Below are 17,161 nucleotides of genomic sequence, written 5' to 3'. Positions count from 1 at the left end.
CATACACACAATCAGGTTCATATAACTTGATATTATGTAGTCCATCTTCCAGAGCTGTGCTCCCATCAATGTTTCTCTTCTCTTCTTTTATATTTTACAAAGGTCATTGCAACATCATTTTCTCTCTGACCTCTAACCTCAGAAATCTGTTTGCTGCCTCTGCTTTGTCCTCTTGAACCTTGGTAATGAAGGGAAAGTTCTGTTTAGGTTATCTCGCTGACCCTTAGACTTTATTATCTTGGAAGCTGTAAACTTCACCCAAAGAAATATAAAAAGGACAGAATTACAGTAAGCTCTTTCTCCTTTCCAAGTTCCATATCTGAGCCATCCCTGGATTTAAATCCTAGCCGCAATGCCTGTTGATTACACTGGAACGTGGGTGATGGTATCCAATGACAACTTCGAAGGTTACATGGTTGCTTTAGGTAAATATAAAAATAAGAATTTTGAATTGGTGGGATACTTTGTTCTACATTTAATTTAAAAATAAATGAATAAGATTTAATTCAATGTTAACTTTTGCCTTTATAGCAAGCCATTTCTAAGCAGATATATTTTGAAGTAAGCCCAGTGAATACAATGGAATATGCTTCCTAGCAAGTACGTTTTATCTCAAACATTTCTCTTTGAAGGTTTTCTTTTCTTTTTCTCCCGTACAAAAGAATTTGTCAGTCATATTTCAACACCTATGCTATATATGAGAGATCATTGAACAGGTATTCTATAGCTGAAAGGTACAGGTGATTTGCACTGACCTAAACTGCAAATGGGTCAGAAAACTTACTTTGCAGTACAATCCTATGCACATCTACTGAGTCGTAAGGTAAGGATGACTAAGTCTTGCTCCTAGGAAAGTGTGCATAGGGCTGCAACTGGAATCTTGTATGGTAACATTTATAAGAAGCTCTCTGTGCTCCCAATTTGGTGGCATAATCAATAACCTGAAAGACAGGTGGTGCCTCGTGAAAATATCTCCCCCTCCCCAGCTAGGCCATCTCTGCATTAACAGCAGAAAAGTGGCCCTAAATGTGCCACAGTTGTCCCTGTATTTTAACTCCTGATTTGCATCATAAATTGTTGAGGGTGGGTTGTTCAAGCAAGGAGGGTTGTTTTAATTGAACTTATGGATCATTTGCCACACTATTTTTCCTAAGTACAAGAGGGACATCTGACCCCCACTCCCCACCAGTCACTGAGACCATGTTTCAATGATGTAAACAGCATGTTGTACCTAGATCTTAAATGTTTATACTACTGCCTGTCATCCTGCCAGAAAGTCCCTGCAGCATCTCAGCAGTCAGGACACCCTGTTCCGTGGCAATATTTGCTCATGCAGCAAATCTGGCCACAAGCCAGCAGTCCAATGGCCAAGATTGCTAGTCAAATAAAAATAGAAAAAAACGCTGAACAGCTGCGGTGTAGAAAAAGTCCTATAGGGACTTGGGTATAAGTCCTATTGAATTCAACAGGCCTTACTTCTGAGTAGACATACTTAGGGTTGCGTTGCACTGTTAGTCACTGAGGATGGTATTCAACTAAGTTTTACTCGGAGCAGAAATTAATAGACCTAACACAATCATGTTCATTAATTTTAATTGGTCTACTCTAAGTAAAATTTAGTTGAATACCACCCTAAATATATCTATATCTATATCTATATCTATATCTATATCTATATCTATATCTATATCTATATCATCTAATCCAGGCTTCCTCAACCTCGGCCCTCCAGATGTTTTAAGACTACAATTCCCATCATCCCTGACCACTGGTCCTGCTAGCTATCATGGGAGTTGTAGGCCAAAAACATCTGGAGTGCCGAGGTTGAGGAAGCCTGATCCAATCTATATCAATATCTACCAGCTTTCTGCCAAAGTGAGTTACTTCTTGATAAGTGAGGACTGCCTTAGATTACAATCTGGCTAAACAGTTAAACTTGTGCGCAAGTGCAATTCAAATGAGTGATCTTTCCACAGCAGTGCTAAGTACAGTTGTACCTTAGTTGATGAACGCCTTGCGAGTCAAATGGTTTGGCTCCCAAACGCCACAAATCCAGAAGTGAGTGTTTGCAAATGTTCTTTGGAACCTGAACATCCGAAGCAGGTCCTGTGGCTTCCGATTGGCTGCAGGAACCAAGCCACGCCTTGGTTTCCCAACATTTTGGAAGTCAAACAGACTTCTGGAACAGATTCCATTCGACTTCCGAGGTACAACTGTAATGTCTTCCATCAGCACAAGGATTGCCGCTTGTGCAAAAGAACCTTCCCCCCTTCTCCCCCTTTGCACCCTCTAAACCTGTTATGGGGACTCTCCAACCCTCCAGAGTAGATGGACTACACATGGAGAAGGAAGAGATGAAAAGTTCCATTGTGTAAACAGTAATCCTTATGCTGATGGAATGCGATAGTTGTATACCGGCAGTATCATATGGCCCAGGATGTAATACTCCACACACATACCCCAAAAGCAGAAAGTCCTTTGGGGCACACATTACTTTATTGTTTATAAATGTATTTTTGAAGTTAATCAGGCCCATTGTTAACATATTTATTGGTGTGTCTGCAGGCATTGGCCTTGCTACGAGAAAGATTGCAAACCACCTGACACAAACGAAAGAAATTATTCAAGAGGGAAACCATTTCAAGACAAAAACGCTGAGCACTTTCAGGAACTATGAAGTGAATTACACCGTAGGAGAGGAATTTGAAGAGCACACCAAGGGGCTTGACGACCGTGTGGTGAAGGTAGAAACTTATGATTTGCTTTCCATTTACACAGCAGTCAACACCAGCACCTGACATTCAAGAAAACAGGTTGAAAGCAAATTATAAATGTTAAAGAAATGTTTATTTATAAAGAAGCTGCTATTTGCATTTCAAAACGTGGATGTTTTTCTATTGCAACTATTTATTCCATATGTAAATCATGACAGTTTTTCAGCTCGTTGACAGCAAGACAGAATTTTTTCCCCAACTCCTCATGGTTCCACCAGATACTTATATATCCCCCACTGGCTCCTCCAGACTTCCCACAGGCTAAAGCAAATCCCGCTTTCTGGTGGAAGCAACTGCTGAGCTACTGCATATGACCATTCTACCTGTGGCGGCACATTTTTTTCATGTAAGTTTATTTTTGCCCCCTGTAGCTCCCTGTTTCTGGAGAACTTTTTAACCAGAGTGGAATCTATACACACATAAAAACCATTCTGAAAATGCTTTTTAAAAATTTTCCATAAGGCTCACCATCGTCATCTAGTGTCACATTGTATATCACAATTAAAACACACTTAAAACATTTTATTTGCAGCTGTATAGCTGAGTCCCAGGAGTCAAGTGAGCCTGATGCAAGCTGTGTCCTAGTTAGGGCTACATCATAGACAGTGGTGGGCCAGAACTGTGAGCCAGGTGCTGAGCCAGAAAGTTGAGGGGCCTGCACATCAAAAGCCAAAAAACCTTGTGGCTCATGCATGAATGCTCTTGTTCAAATAGGAAGACTTCTATATGCTTTCCTGTCTAGTGGAGTCCAATGGCCTTTCCTGAATAGGAAGGGCCATTCCACAGCTGGAGAGTGTTCGTATGTTCACTTTAGAAGAAGAAGAAGAGTTTGGATTTGATATCCCGCTTTATCACTACCCGAAGGAGTCTCAAAGCGGCTAACAACCTCCTTTCCCTTCCTCCCCCACAACAAACACTTTGTGAGGTGAGTAGGGCTGAGAGACTTCAAAGAAGTGTGACTGGCCCAAGGTCACCCAGCAGCTGCATGTAGAGGAGCGGAGATGCGAACCCGGTTCCCCAGATTACAAATCTACTGCTCTTAACCACTACACCACACTGGCTCTCTTTAGTGGCTTAAAATCCAGTGAGGTCAAACACACACACACACACACACACACACACACACACACACACACACACCTCTGTGTTTCAAGTCACATTTGCACAGTTTTAGAGTGGGGAGAGGATATCTTCACCCAAAGGTCTCCCGAGTTCCTCCATTGCTTCTGGTTCTGAGGAGAAAATTATAATATGGAAGACAAGCAGTGCTGTCAAAATTGTAACTGGTTAATAATAATAATAGAAATGCCCATAGGTTTATTCATCATTTACCAAGCTGTGAGATAGTTATGCCCATATTGACCTTATATGCAGGGATGGAACATCTAGTTTTGCCACCTGAGGTGAAATGGGAGTGCGCTGCCGCCCTGCTGCCCTAACATTCCCTTTGAAGCCTCACTTGCCAGGATCACAAGAGTTCCATGAGATGCCAGAAGCATCCATCATCACCTCTCCTCACTTCTCAGGTGGTGGCAGGGGCAAGGCAGGACGTCCCACTGATTCCACAGCCTTAGACAGCTGCCTCAGTATGCCTCATGGAGAGGCTGGCTCTGCTATTATGGAAATTTAGTTCCTGTGTTTTGTTGTTGTTACTTCCTGACAGTAAGATCTGGCCACTCTTCTGGGGGGGGGGGGACTCTCTGGATTTCCCTTGAGGGAAGATAATTGCATTGATCTGTCTCTCAGAAGATATTGGTCTGATTCTGAGGCAATTTTTATTTCAATTCATTTCCATCCATTGAATTGAACTCTATGTGAAGGAACTCTGAAGCCAAGGTCTTGTTTCCCATATAGCTGCTTTTCAGTGGGTAGCTTCCCTCTCCCCCAATTGGATTACGTTTTATTCCTGATTGTCACCTAATCTGTGCCTACAAAATTTGGTATCTACAAAGCTAAAACAGAATGGCAAGCATTACAATAGCCAAATCATTTCCTCTCCCCTCCCCAAGATAATGTGGAGGAGTATGCTGCTCATAGCTGACATCTTTCCTATTATCTGTGACCTTTTCATGCCCTGACATCACAGCATGCTCCTTAGACTTCTGTCAAAGCTATCCTTTACCAGTCCTGGTAGAAAACTGCCTCTTCCCTGAACTTTCAATAACCTCAATTTTCTCCTATCGTCACTATTGTTATCTGACGGAGAGTAGAAAAAGCATCTTATTTCTTTTATAATTCTATCTGATTTCTTATCAAGATGATTTCTGCCCAATATTCCCCCACCGACACGCTGCTGTTTTTGCAGGAGGCTCAGGAATTAATTATTTTTAAAGAGAGCTGTTCTTTTGCAATCTGTTCTTTTCAGTGCAGAGAATGTGGGATGTTGCCAGACAGCTACAGAATGTACAGAGGTCATATTTTTCTCCCGATCACAATTGTAGTGAAGCAGCACTCAAATGAAAGAAAGGAAGAAAGAGACTATAATTCAAATATCTCCTCTGGTGTGTGCCTGCACTACTATAGTAGCTGTGATCAGGGCATCCCCATTCTTCCAGCTGAGGAGTGGCTCCAAGATGCCTCTTGTTTGCACACAGAGAACTGTCTTTCATGGTAGTCTGACCATGATAAGGTTGACTCCAACCTTTCTTCCATTTCCTTTCTGTTCCCCCCTCTCCAGCGTTATTCTAGCAGTAAACACCTGTTTTGGTTAGCCTGAAAAAAAATTGGGGGACCATTTACATATTAGAATAGGCTCCTATGCAAAAGCTTTGAATACAAGCTGCTGTGAACAATCTCTTCCCTCCCAATATGCCCTCCGCATCCACAACAGAAGTGTGTGTGCATGTGTATTAATGTTGTAGCAGTTAAAATGATCCACGGCTTTTCCTGCTGCTGTGCTTTACAGTGCGTTTGTGGCTTTCTTCTGAGGGAGAACGGAATAATGCAAATTTCATATCTGTGCTCCCCTTTCTGGAGACAAATCCCGTCATAAATTCACTTTATTTAATTATCTTCTTTTGTGCGTATATTATGGATCATTGTGTCAGGAGAAGTAGCCGGGAATTGAAAACATAAAACACTTTTAGTGACACTATAGGCTTTCTACTTAAATTTGGGGAGCTGGGAGAGAGGGGAGGGGGTGGTATTTGCTTGTTGTGTGTTCCCTCTCCCCACCCCCCCACCCCGACCAACTCTGTGCTGCCATTATGTCACCCTGACTCCAGTTTATTCCGATTTGTTTTTAGCCTCACACGTTTCTCCCATGTTGCTGAACTTTATCATTTGATCCCTGCAGACGCTGGTGACCTGGGATGGTGATAAACTAATCTGTGTCCAGAAAGGCGAAAAGAATAACAGAGGCTGGAAACACTGGATTGAAGGGGACAATTTGCATCTGGTAAGAGCCGAAATCATTCATGAAAGATATACCAATAGCAGTACTGCAGGAAAATTCAGTAACTTGGGGAAAGGGCTGTAGCTTTGCATGCAGCAGGTCCCAGGTTCAAGCCCCAATGTCTCCAGGGGGCCGGGAACCACAGAGAGCCGCTGCCCATGTTGACTATTCTGAGACTGACTTCCTAGCATATCATTACCATAATGAACAAAGGCATATATTTCCCTCCGCCTAATTTGAAGCTATCAGGAGTATTATTTACCTACAGAAAAGATGTTCTTGGGGGGTTGTAAGAAGAATGATGCAGAAAAGCAGGTCAGAAAATTGCTCTCAGAATAACCATCAGGCACCCGGTATATACAATCTCTAAAGCGTATAATTTAGTGCCACTGGAAAAGCTGAGTTCATACAGCTGGGTTAGTAAATGAAGTCCAAGCCTGACATGTAGTACGCTTGAGTGGGGCTACAGGGGCCTGTAAAGAAAATAAGCAGTCAGTGAAGTATGGAAAAAATAAATGAGAGTTTACATATTAAGAGGACTCGAAAGAACAATCGGGAAAGCGAACAGGCAGACTTGAGTGAACCAAAGAATTTCAGTTCAGTTTTCAAAGCTCTTTATGGGCACAAGCCTCAGTGAACTAAATGAACAGGCAAAGGAGATGGAGATCTTCAGCCGACAAACACACATAGCTTTTGGAAATGAACCTGCATGTTTACTTCCTCTGATATGGATCTAGCTGCATAATCCCTAATGGCTTTGCACATCTTCTCCATGTAGAACAGGATGGCTTGATGAGTTAATAATTTTCTCAAACACTTTCCATATCCCCGTTCTAAACACATTTAATTGAAAATTAATGCAATGGGGGTTTTTTTCTCAGCTGAAGAGGCACATACCCTTATATGAAAACCTTCTGGGGGCCATATGCCACTGCTAGGGGCTGGAGGAGAAGCAAAAGCTCGTGGAGCAGCAAATGTTAATTTTATCTTTTTACAGTAGGCTTTACACACACACACACACACACACACACACACACACACACTTCTCTCAGTTCTCCATCCAGTCAAACAAGAAGTATTATCAGAGTCCAAGGACACATTCTAGCCAGGCAAAAACACTCAAGGAAGTGCAAAGCCAAGCTAATTGGAAGTGTGGTCTGGGATGAAGGGAAGGGGATGAAAAGGAGTTATGGACTCAGGGGATTCCTGAGGGATAGATAGATAGATAGATAGATAGATAGATAGATAGATAGATAGATAGATAGCTTCAAGCCTTAGATCCCCCATCACTGTTCTAAACAACTGTGTTTAATGTTAACCTCCTGAATGTATACATTTTTAGCCCTTGCCCAGAGTCCAAAGTTATTTTAGGTGCAACCACAGGCGTGCAAACCTCTAAGGTAGACTTCTGAAGAACCCATCTGAAGGCTGCCCTTCCGCATCCCTCTAAGTCCCACTATTCTGTTCCATTCCAGAGCAAGTTTAGAAGTGGCACTTTTTCACCCTGATCCCTAAAACGTTTGAAACATCCTCTGGAATCCAGATTCAACAAACTTTGTAACCAGATCGCTTGAGTTCCAGTACATTCCAATAAGTTCTAGTAGCTTGATATGGTTCTAGTACAGTAGTTTAATATGGCAACATTAGATTATCCTTTGGTCTGATCCAGCAGGGCTCTTCTGTTACATGTCACCCCAATCTCTGAGTGGCGCAAGATTCCTGTACTCTAGACACTTGCCTAGTGTTTGTGTTTCCTTTGGAAATGAGGCACAGTGGAAACTGTGGCGTCTTTCTTATATATGGCTTATTTACACACATATATAACCTGAGCCTATGATGGAGAGGTCGATGCATTACACTCCTAGAGGGTTCTGTTTCTCCCACTGCTGGATCCAAAGAGATCAAACATGGCTTTTTGTCCCTATGCTTAGCTTGCTGTGTTTAACAGACTGACACTTTGTCTCACAGTGGAAGGAGGGGCTTGCACTCATCTACCCTCCGGCACAGAGTATCTGCTTTGTTAATCACCCCTTACCTTTCTTTTGTTCTCCATAATAGCTTTTCTCCCAGGTGTTTTCCCGAGCACAGAAAAACTGCTTTGGCCTGTATTTTCACACTGTTAAATTAAGTGTCTGGCAGCCCATTTTAATAGTCTATCTTGATAATCCAAGGCCCACTAGACACAGGAATTAAGGGGAGTCAAGGCACCCACAAACGCTTAACAATACTAAATGGTGGACACTCACCAGATTCCAGTTAGTCCCTTAGTCAAAGTTTTAGCATAGGTGGACTGAAAAATCTGCTGATGGATTCCATATAAAAACAGAATATGGCAGCCTTCATCAACATTGCAGTGCCTCATGACACATCACAATTTTCTCCAAACCGCAGGGGTGAAGGAGATGATATTAGAAATTAAATTAAATTAAATTAAATTATTAATTTAAAAACGAGGACCATGGAGCGTAAGTCATATGATTCATTAGCTTGTGGTACTTTCCCTTTCACCCTGATAACAGCTTTGCACAATAGATTATTATCCCCATTTTACAGATGAAGAACCATAGGGTAGTAGTTTATCCATATGAACTTAACTGAAAAAAGAAAAGAATCCAAAATTATTTTAAAAAACTAAACACCTTTGCAAATTATGTTTAGAATTTTAAAAAATCCCGCTGCTGTTTTTTGCAACATTCTACCTCTGTTTACATTGTCTCTATCCAAGCCTGCATAGCTCACTTTAATACAAAACCGACTATTTGCAAACTCTGAGGGGCCAGTCTAAAGGGATGAGGGATTAATTTCACAGACTTACAATAGGAAGCTACCTACTCATTTCTATTCTTTTCACGATCATAAAATTCTGGCTTCACTTTTAGCAAAAGAAGGTCAATAAGATGTACAAAATTACCATTGGGTTAATTTCATCCCTGCAGAAACCAGAATCTTATCCTGCTCTGTGCCAGACCTGCTTTATATTGTTATGAAACAACTTCAGAATTGGCTAGTAATCTCATTGACTGGATTTGTTAGGGTTGGTATAACATTCTGAGAAAAGGTCCACATTTTGTTGGGAAACCAATTGACAAAGTGTTATACTTAACTCCTGTTACCTTTAAAGCTTTTCCTTCTCTCCTTTTGCAATTTCCTTGTTGCTTCAGTGAGTTTAATAAATTACAGTATGTTGGTTAATAATAGACAATGCAACGTCCCACAGTTACAGAGCAATTCCTATGCATTTCCCCATTTTTATCCTTTGTAAAAGTCAATTCAAGTGTCAGAATCTAATTACTGCAACCTGTAGTGCTTGCTGGCTGATTGGTTATATAAAATACGCTGCTCTTTCCCTTTTAATAGCCCAGCCCCACTGTTAATGCTCTGGCTTAGCTGTTTTCTCTGCAAGTCTGGAAGGGAATTGTCTGTGCTTACCGATGGTTTTAATGTTGTAGGAGCTGACATGCGAAGACCAGGTGTGCCATCAAGTCTTTAAGAAGAAGAATTAAATGGATCTGAATCCCATCCAGCTGCACACTGTGTAATTATTATATTCTTTGCTGAATTAAATAAATAAAACCTTGACACTGCCAGAGATCTGCTGTTCAGTTCAATGAGTGGGAAACCTCTTATAGTGACATCAAACACTCTCCTACATGGTTTTTTAAAAGAGCTTTTGCTTTCCAAAGTTAAATAATGTATGTCTTGTTCTTCTAATTGTCCCCCACGTAAACCTTGGCAAAAAAAAAAAAAAAAAAAAATCGGCACCAAAGACAAAATGTCCTCCAGTAGCGATGTAAGAAATAAGCACACTTATCTTGACAATGGCCCATCACTCCATGACAGTCTAATATACATTTCAATGATGATGAGGGCAAAGCCCATGTTCACTGTACTTTTTCTAACTTGCTTAGCTATGGTCACCAGGACTCTAGTTTCAGGCAACAAAATGGCTCAGTGGGCTGGGAATGAGACTCAAAGCCACTAACAGCTAGATCACTAAATTAAATTTAGGAAAGGAAGATCACAGCCATCAGGAAAGTCCTATGAACAAACCTAATTTGTGTTCCTCAGAAAGGTGTCTCTGAAAACCCATGCCACAGATATTCAACGGCATATTTAACTCCTGCCTCTCAGAGTTCTTCACATCAGAGTGCTTCATATCATGGCTTCAGCTATATCTCAACTGCTGTCCGAGGCTAAATAAAGGAACTATATTTACACATTGACATTTAGGGCTGATGTGGCCAAGAGGTGTCCTAAAGCACATGTACCATACAGGTACTCTTGTCAGGGGATCAGTACTGTATTGCCTGCCTCAAGAACTCTGTAACCCAGCAGTGGGGAACCCTTTTTCCAACCCAGGGCTGCATTCCCTCGTGGGCAACCTCCCAGGGGCTGCATACCAGTAATGTACCTTTGTACAGGAGGCCACATTCCAGCCATGCAGAGTTAAAGGTTTTACACATGCCTGTTCATCCTCCATCCAGCAAAGCGAGGGACATTATCACAGTCAGGCATGGCCCAGGCGTATCTTGCTTTGCCGCCTGAGGTGGGTGGGAAGGTGCCACTGCCCTGCTGCTGCTCCTGCTCCACCACTGCCCCACCACTGAAGGCTTGCTTACCAGGGTTATGTGGCAGTGGCTTCCAGTTGATAGACTCATGAGATCTTGTGGAACTCTCGAGAGATCTCACCAGAAGTCTCACGGGATTCAGACTCCTGAGGCAGCTGCCTCAGTGTGCCTCATGGGCAGCCTGGTCCTGATACCAGCCCAAAAACATATTCCAGCCAGCCAAAAGCACATTATGAGAGTGCAGAGCATGGTCAACAATGTCTGTGGATTTGGGAGCATTACAAGGGCGATACAGAGAGGTCTGAAGGGGCACATTAAGCCCCTAGATCTGTTCACTCATTTCTTATACGTGCTGTAACCTTTTGATTGCTCAATGCACAGAAATTATCCACGTATGGAAATTGGGGCCAGGATAGGGTCATTGGGCACAATTCTGATCCTAATGCCTAGTATAAACTGTCAAGACTGTATGAAACAAGCGGCTGTGGCAATGAGACACAGGTTTCGCATCAGGCCCTCTTGACATTATCAGCGTACGTGCCAAGATCACACAAGAACAGAAAGAAAGAAAGAAAGAAAGAAAGAAAGAAAGAAAGAAAGAAAGAAAGAAAGAGAGAGGGAACTAGCCACTTGAAAAATGGTGCAAAATAAAACAAAATCACATACCCCATGCACACACAGAGTTTAAACTTCCAAATTCATCATAATGTATTTTATTCATGAACTCAGTCCTTTAGACCAGCATGTTATGAAAAGGAAAGACATGTAAGGTAATGTATTATGTTGCAATTTGCAACAGTACTGGGTGATTTCAACAATGCTCATTATGTTCAATTTCCTACTAAACTACCACAAAGTCCGCTATCTTCCTCGCAGCAGGAGAAACATTAGCATTTGGGTGGGTGAAGGCGGGGGTGAGTTCTGACCAATAAATCAGAGAGCATTCACTCAGAGCCTCTTAACACCTTGATAGTGCAATATTATGTGAACCAGGGAGTCAAACTACACAATATGGTAGCTACGTATATGTGCCCTCAAGGGCACGTTTGGTTAGAAAATTGCCAGCATGGAGGGCAGCAATCCTGATCAGGACTATAGCATGATGGACTTTTAACACTTTGTCTTCTGTTGTACTGAGGGACCCCAAGATGTATTGCAAACATTTGCTCCCATTTAAGCAAATGGAAAGTTTTTACCAATGCAAATTGCAGGTGCAGGAGGCTTGTTCAGGGTGGCACGGGAGTTAAAGTCTCTTATATACATGTACTCATGCCATGTTAAGGTCCCAACCCAAATCAGAACCCCATGCTGGCAATTTGTGTAAAGAATAAACCTCTGCCCAGTGGCATAGATACATAGTGAATTTATCATTTCACTTATCATTTATCTGATCCATCGCCTTGCATGGTGTATGCAGGAGATGACCCACATACAACTCAATGAAGTCCACTTTCTACCCTGATCCTCTCCAGCTGTAGTCTATAGCTATTGCCTCCAATGGGACATCTATCTCACCACATTTTTATCCAGCTCTTGTTCTCCTGAGGCCTCTAAACACAAGTCTGCTGTTATACTGGAAGCATTTTTCTTTTTATTGTTAATTGCTCTGGGAGCTTGACTGTGAAGCCTTATAGAAATTTGAGAGGCGGGGGGACCTATAGTTCATAGCAGGAATAACATATGGACTTGGGCTGTGGCATGGAGAACAATGTCTATATAACAAGTCTTCAACCCCTGGGTCAGCAACCACAGGTGATTGGCGAGGCTACATCAGGTGAGTGAAAGCAGGCTGCCATGTTGGATTCCAGCTTAGGTTTGCAAATGTGTGCATGGGTCCCCAAATACTGACAATCCGTGTTCTACAAAGTGCAAAGTTCTACAGAGAGAGCAGCAGTGGATCCCTTCCTTCCCAGCTTTCAAGATTTTGCATGGATTGAATTACTTCTGGCAGACAACCCCCATCAATTCACATTGGGCAGCATACACCCAACATTTTATTCTAGTTTCAATGGAGACTGGGTACTTGCTTTTCCCCCTACACAATCCGCACATAAATCTAGATCTATTGTATATATTTTTTTGCCCCTGAAAAGTGCATCTTGAGAAATTGGTTTCATTCCAAAAACAAAAGTGTGTTGCAAATTGATTCTGCATCACCCTACAGTGCCTACTTTATTCAAGTAAGCACACCCACCAATGTGGACAACAGGATCTAGACTCAATCCAGATTGAAAGCAGCATGTTGAGGATGAGCATGAACTCTTCTAGAATGAGGGAAAACTACACTTCTGCATCACTAGTTGGGTGTGGATTTGTGGTGGGGGACTACTTTCTTTTTACAATATATTCTTCAGAATGGTTTCAGGAGAATAACCAGAGAGAACTTCTTCCTTTCATGTCATGTTTCACAGATCTTTACCTACAGCCACAGGTTCTATGCACCACACAACTACATGCCAGGATGATGTCTGTATTTTTTTCACACGGTTGGGATCTGGGTGGCAGGGGCAAGGGAGTTGGGAAAGTTTTTAAGAGGGCCCCAGTTCAAAAAGTTTGAGAAAGACTGCTCTAATACACACGGAGACAGGACGCAATTTAATTACAATATTTGTTTCTGCTCTAATTGGCAAGTTCACATTTAGCTGTAATGCAGAGAGATTAATAGGACAACAGATGCATTTACGTTTTTAATGTAGGGTTGGGTCCTTTTCCTTCCTCCCTGCTCCCACACATACACAGCAGAAGAGGCTCTTTTCACATTTAATTTGTGAGTGATTGGACGGGTAGCGGTGGGGATGGTTATTAATTTTGGTCTTCTTGATTGCACTTGTTATGCAGATCTGAAGACTGGAAGATGAGGTGGAATCATTTTGTGAAAATGAGATTAAAGGAAAATTAACCAGACATGCATTTTGAGAGCTGCAAAAATTTTGTCAATTATTTCCCCCACTTCCTACTTGCTATAATTAGATCTTGTGTTGCACCGTGACTGATTACACTAAGAGACTAATACATGAGAGGGAAGATGGTGGAATAATCAGAAAAGCAATAGGGCCCTGTGATGTCACAAAATAAGGCCAACGTGAAATAACATTTTGCTTGCGAAAAATCCCGAATTCAATCCCAGGAATATTCAGTTACAAACAACAAAGTACACTGATAGCTTGCAAAGCCACGCCCAGTCAGAATACTGGCCTACATGGACCAACAGTCTGGCTTAGTACAAAGCAGCTTTTGCGGGCTTTTTCATAGGTTATGCTGAACGTGCACAGGCATGGAAGCTGTGCTATCAACAGCTAACTGGAAAAGCAGTGGTTCCACAGGGGGAAATAAAATAAAATAAATTGGGACAACAGAAACAACCAAAGCTGTTTGCCTCCCTCAAACACACTATCCATTGCAATGTGGGAAGAGGATTTGTGATAGACATGCTCAGACTATAGATATGACCATAGCAGCCATTCTGGATAAGAGGAAAGTATAGTCATGAATGAAAGTTTAAGCAATAGATTTAGAAAGGAATGGATGTATTCTGGAGATGCTAAAAACAGTCAGTAGAAGGTTGCTGTGCTGGCCCCGGGGGTAACCCAATAACCACGGTCCAGGTCTGGTCCAGAATACAAAGATTCTGCTAGGAGTCAGTCCGACAGGGTCAAGGCAGGACATAAGGCAAGGACAGGTACAGGGTCTCAGGCAGGATATGGCATACAGTAATGTTGCTCCCACAACCTAGGGCAGGGTCTGACAGCCTTTTATCTTTGTCGGGGTAGCGGCCGGTCCTGATCCCCCTGCAACTCACCTCCCTGTTTCGCCCGAAGGCGAACACTCCTCCTGCAAGTACTCCGGTCTCTCCTTCTCTCAGACCTTAGTCTCTGTAGAGCGAGAGACGTCGGTGGGTTACTAGATCCAGGGGCCTCCTCAGCCTCCTCAGCCTCTTCAGGATCAGGCCCCAGACTTGGTTAGTTGATGCCTGAGGCAAAGAATCCAGTGCAGACTGAGGCTCCTCTGGTTCTGAATCTGAGTCTGAGCCCGAGTCCCAGGACATCACAGTTACATTGACCTGGATTAGAGACAGTGGTGTAGCTAGACGCTTGGGCACCTGGGGTGGTGCACGCCCTGCACCTGGTGGTGGGCCGAGCTGCCCATGAGGGTGGAGCAAGTTGCCCACAGGGGGGGCTGAGCCAGGGCAGGACACATTGTGCAGAGCCTCCATGGAGTCCGCCTCCGCCTCCTCCCTTTCAGTTGTAGGGCGGCTGAGGGGGAAGCGGCAGACAGATGGAAGCCCCACACTTCTGTTTCAGGCAGTGTGGAGCTTGCAGACACCTGAGCCACTGTGTTAGTCCCAGGAGAGATGCGTGGCTCAGGCACTCTGCAGGCTCCCCTAGCTATGCCTCTGATTAGAGAAGAGTTTTATGTAATTTTTTATGTGGTACGCTTGAAAGTTGAGGAAAATAATGGAATTAGTGGATGTAACTGGGGAGGAAGGGCAAAGAAAGAAGAAGGAAGATGAAAGGCTCTGTCTCCACCAAATTCAGTTTAAGACGGCAGTAATTCATCTGGAAAGAAATATTGCAGAGTTTGGAAGTGAAGGTGAAAAGTAGAGGTGGAAGGGCAGAGTTGTGATGCCTAATCAATCCAGCCAACAGCTAAGTTGCTTGAAGCATCACATTTTAAAGGTGTACACATAAAATAGAATATGTGTTTACTTAAAAAGCGTAAATGGGATTCCATGCAAAAAAACACCTGTGTGGAGTTTTTGGTGTCCATCCATCTCAGGAGACACCTTTGGGGGTGAAGTCAAACTGTTAGAAGGTTGCAGCGCTTGCTGTGGCTGTAGAGTTGAAGCAGGAGAGGCATGTTTGGTTGCAGCTGGGGCAGAGGAAGGCTCCGGTTGTGCTGTTGCAGATGCACCATGGCATTTCTTCTCTCTGCACTCCTCCCAGTGGTCATTCTTCCTCTGGTCATTGCAATGGATTGATTCATGACCTGACTGTCTCCAGGCACTATGCTTGTCCGCAAGGGATTTCCACACGGCAGGGTTGAGAGTAGCATATACTTACGTGTGCCAGAGAGCTGACACCAGCTGTGGTAGTAAACCTGGCTTTGCCTTCATTTAATGTGTGAAACACCACTGTGGCTAACCATTTACAATTAGGCCCCCTCCAGACATCCTTTATTTTTTATTGCGCACCCATGATAAGTTGTGCCTATGATGCTACAGGGGCAGTCATATGTGACCCCACTTTCAATACTACGTGGGCTTGTAAGAATTTGGGGGTCATCACCTTGCTACTAATCAGTCCATATCCTGTAATGTCCTGCTGAAATCCTGCAACTTTTTAAATCACTAATGTTCTGAGGTGCTCTTGCGCTCTCTCTCTCTCTCTGTAGATGTATTTGCTTGTGAATGGCTGGAGGGGTGTGTATGGGTGGGTGGGGTGAGGTGGATGTGACAAAAAGAGGAAGACCTAGGACCATTAGCAGTCCACACTCATGGACTGTAGACATGCCATACACTTAAAGTACATGGTCTCTCCAAAGAACAACAGAAACTGTAGTTTGCAAAGGGGGCTAGAAATTGCAGCTCTGTAAAGCATAAACCAAGGGACACTGTGCTGGTCCTGGGGGGAAGGTTACTGTTACCGTAGTCAAAGTTCAGTTCCGAGTCACTAGCCTGGAATTAGTCCACAAGGTGCGAGGCGAGGTCTGAAGCAGGGAGCCGGGTGGGGACAGGAACACTCGAAGATCAGAAGCAGGAAGCCAGGCGGGGAACAGGAACACTGGAGGAACAGGACTGGATGCTGGGCGAAACAGCTCTTCAATGATGACGTTGCTCCCGCAACCTGGGACCGGGCTGACTGGCCTTTATCTTCTCTGAGGCCAGGGGCGGTCCCGGCCCCCAGGAGCCCCGCCTCCCCTGGCCTTAAGGTGAGCACTCCTCCTGGGAGAAACCAGTTCCCTTCGCCTCTCTGCCCTAAGCCTCTGCAGTTCAGGAGAGGCTGAAGGGTTACTGGGCCCAGGGGGAGACTCACCTGCAGGCACTGAATCCTCAACCACCTCTGGGGCCAGAATGGATTCACCTGGTGCCTGCTCCTGAGGATCCGGCCCAGGTGCAGGCTCCTCAGAATCAAGGCCCTGCCCCAGTTCAGCCGGCCCTGGAGGCGGGGACTCCTGTGCAGGCTGGGATTCCTCCAGTTCACTCTCAGAATCGGAATCCCAGGCTATCACAGACGCGGGTGGCACTGTGGGTTAAACCACAGAGCTTAGGACTTGCCGATCAGAAGGTTGGTGGTTCGAATCCCCGCGACAGGGTGAGCTCCCGTTGCTTGGTCCCTGCTCCTGCCAACCTAGCAGTTTGAAAGCACGTCAAAGTGCAAGTAGATAAATAGGTACCACTCCAGCGGGAAGGTAAACGACGTTTCTGT

The 17,161-nt window shown here is 43.7% G+C and overlaps 1 protein-coding gene across 1 annotated transcript; it reads left to right on the top strand.

Annotated features, from left to right (window-relative positions):
* The first annotated feature begins 280 nt into the window (after positions 1–280).
* RBP2 (retinol binding protein 2) lies at positions 281–9,755 on the top strand. The gene is made up of 4 exons (XM_083742190.1): positions 281–425; positions 2,566–2,744; positions 6,070–6,171; positions 9,618–9,755. The coding sequence occupies exons 1-4, from the start codon at positions 353–355 to the stop codon at positions 9,669–9,671; spliced, it is 408 nt and encodes a 135-aa protein (XP_083598316.1). The 5' UTR covers positions 281–352; the 3' UTR covers positions 9,672–9,755.
* Positions 9,756–17,161: the final 7,406 nt, after the last annotated feature.

This window comes from Podarcis gaigeae (assembly GCF_964106915.1).
Source record: "Podarcis gaigeae genome assembly, chromosome: 5".
In the NCBI taxonomy this organism is placed as follows: Eukaryota; Metazoa; Chordata; class Lepidosauria; order Squamata; family Lacertidae; genus Podarcis; species Podarcis gaigeae.
This window is presented reverse-complemented; position numbering and strand designations above follow the sequence as displayed.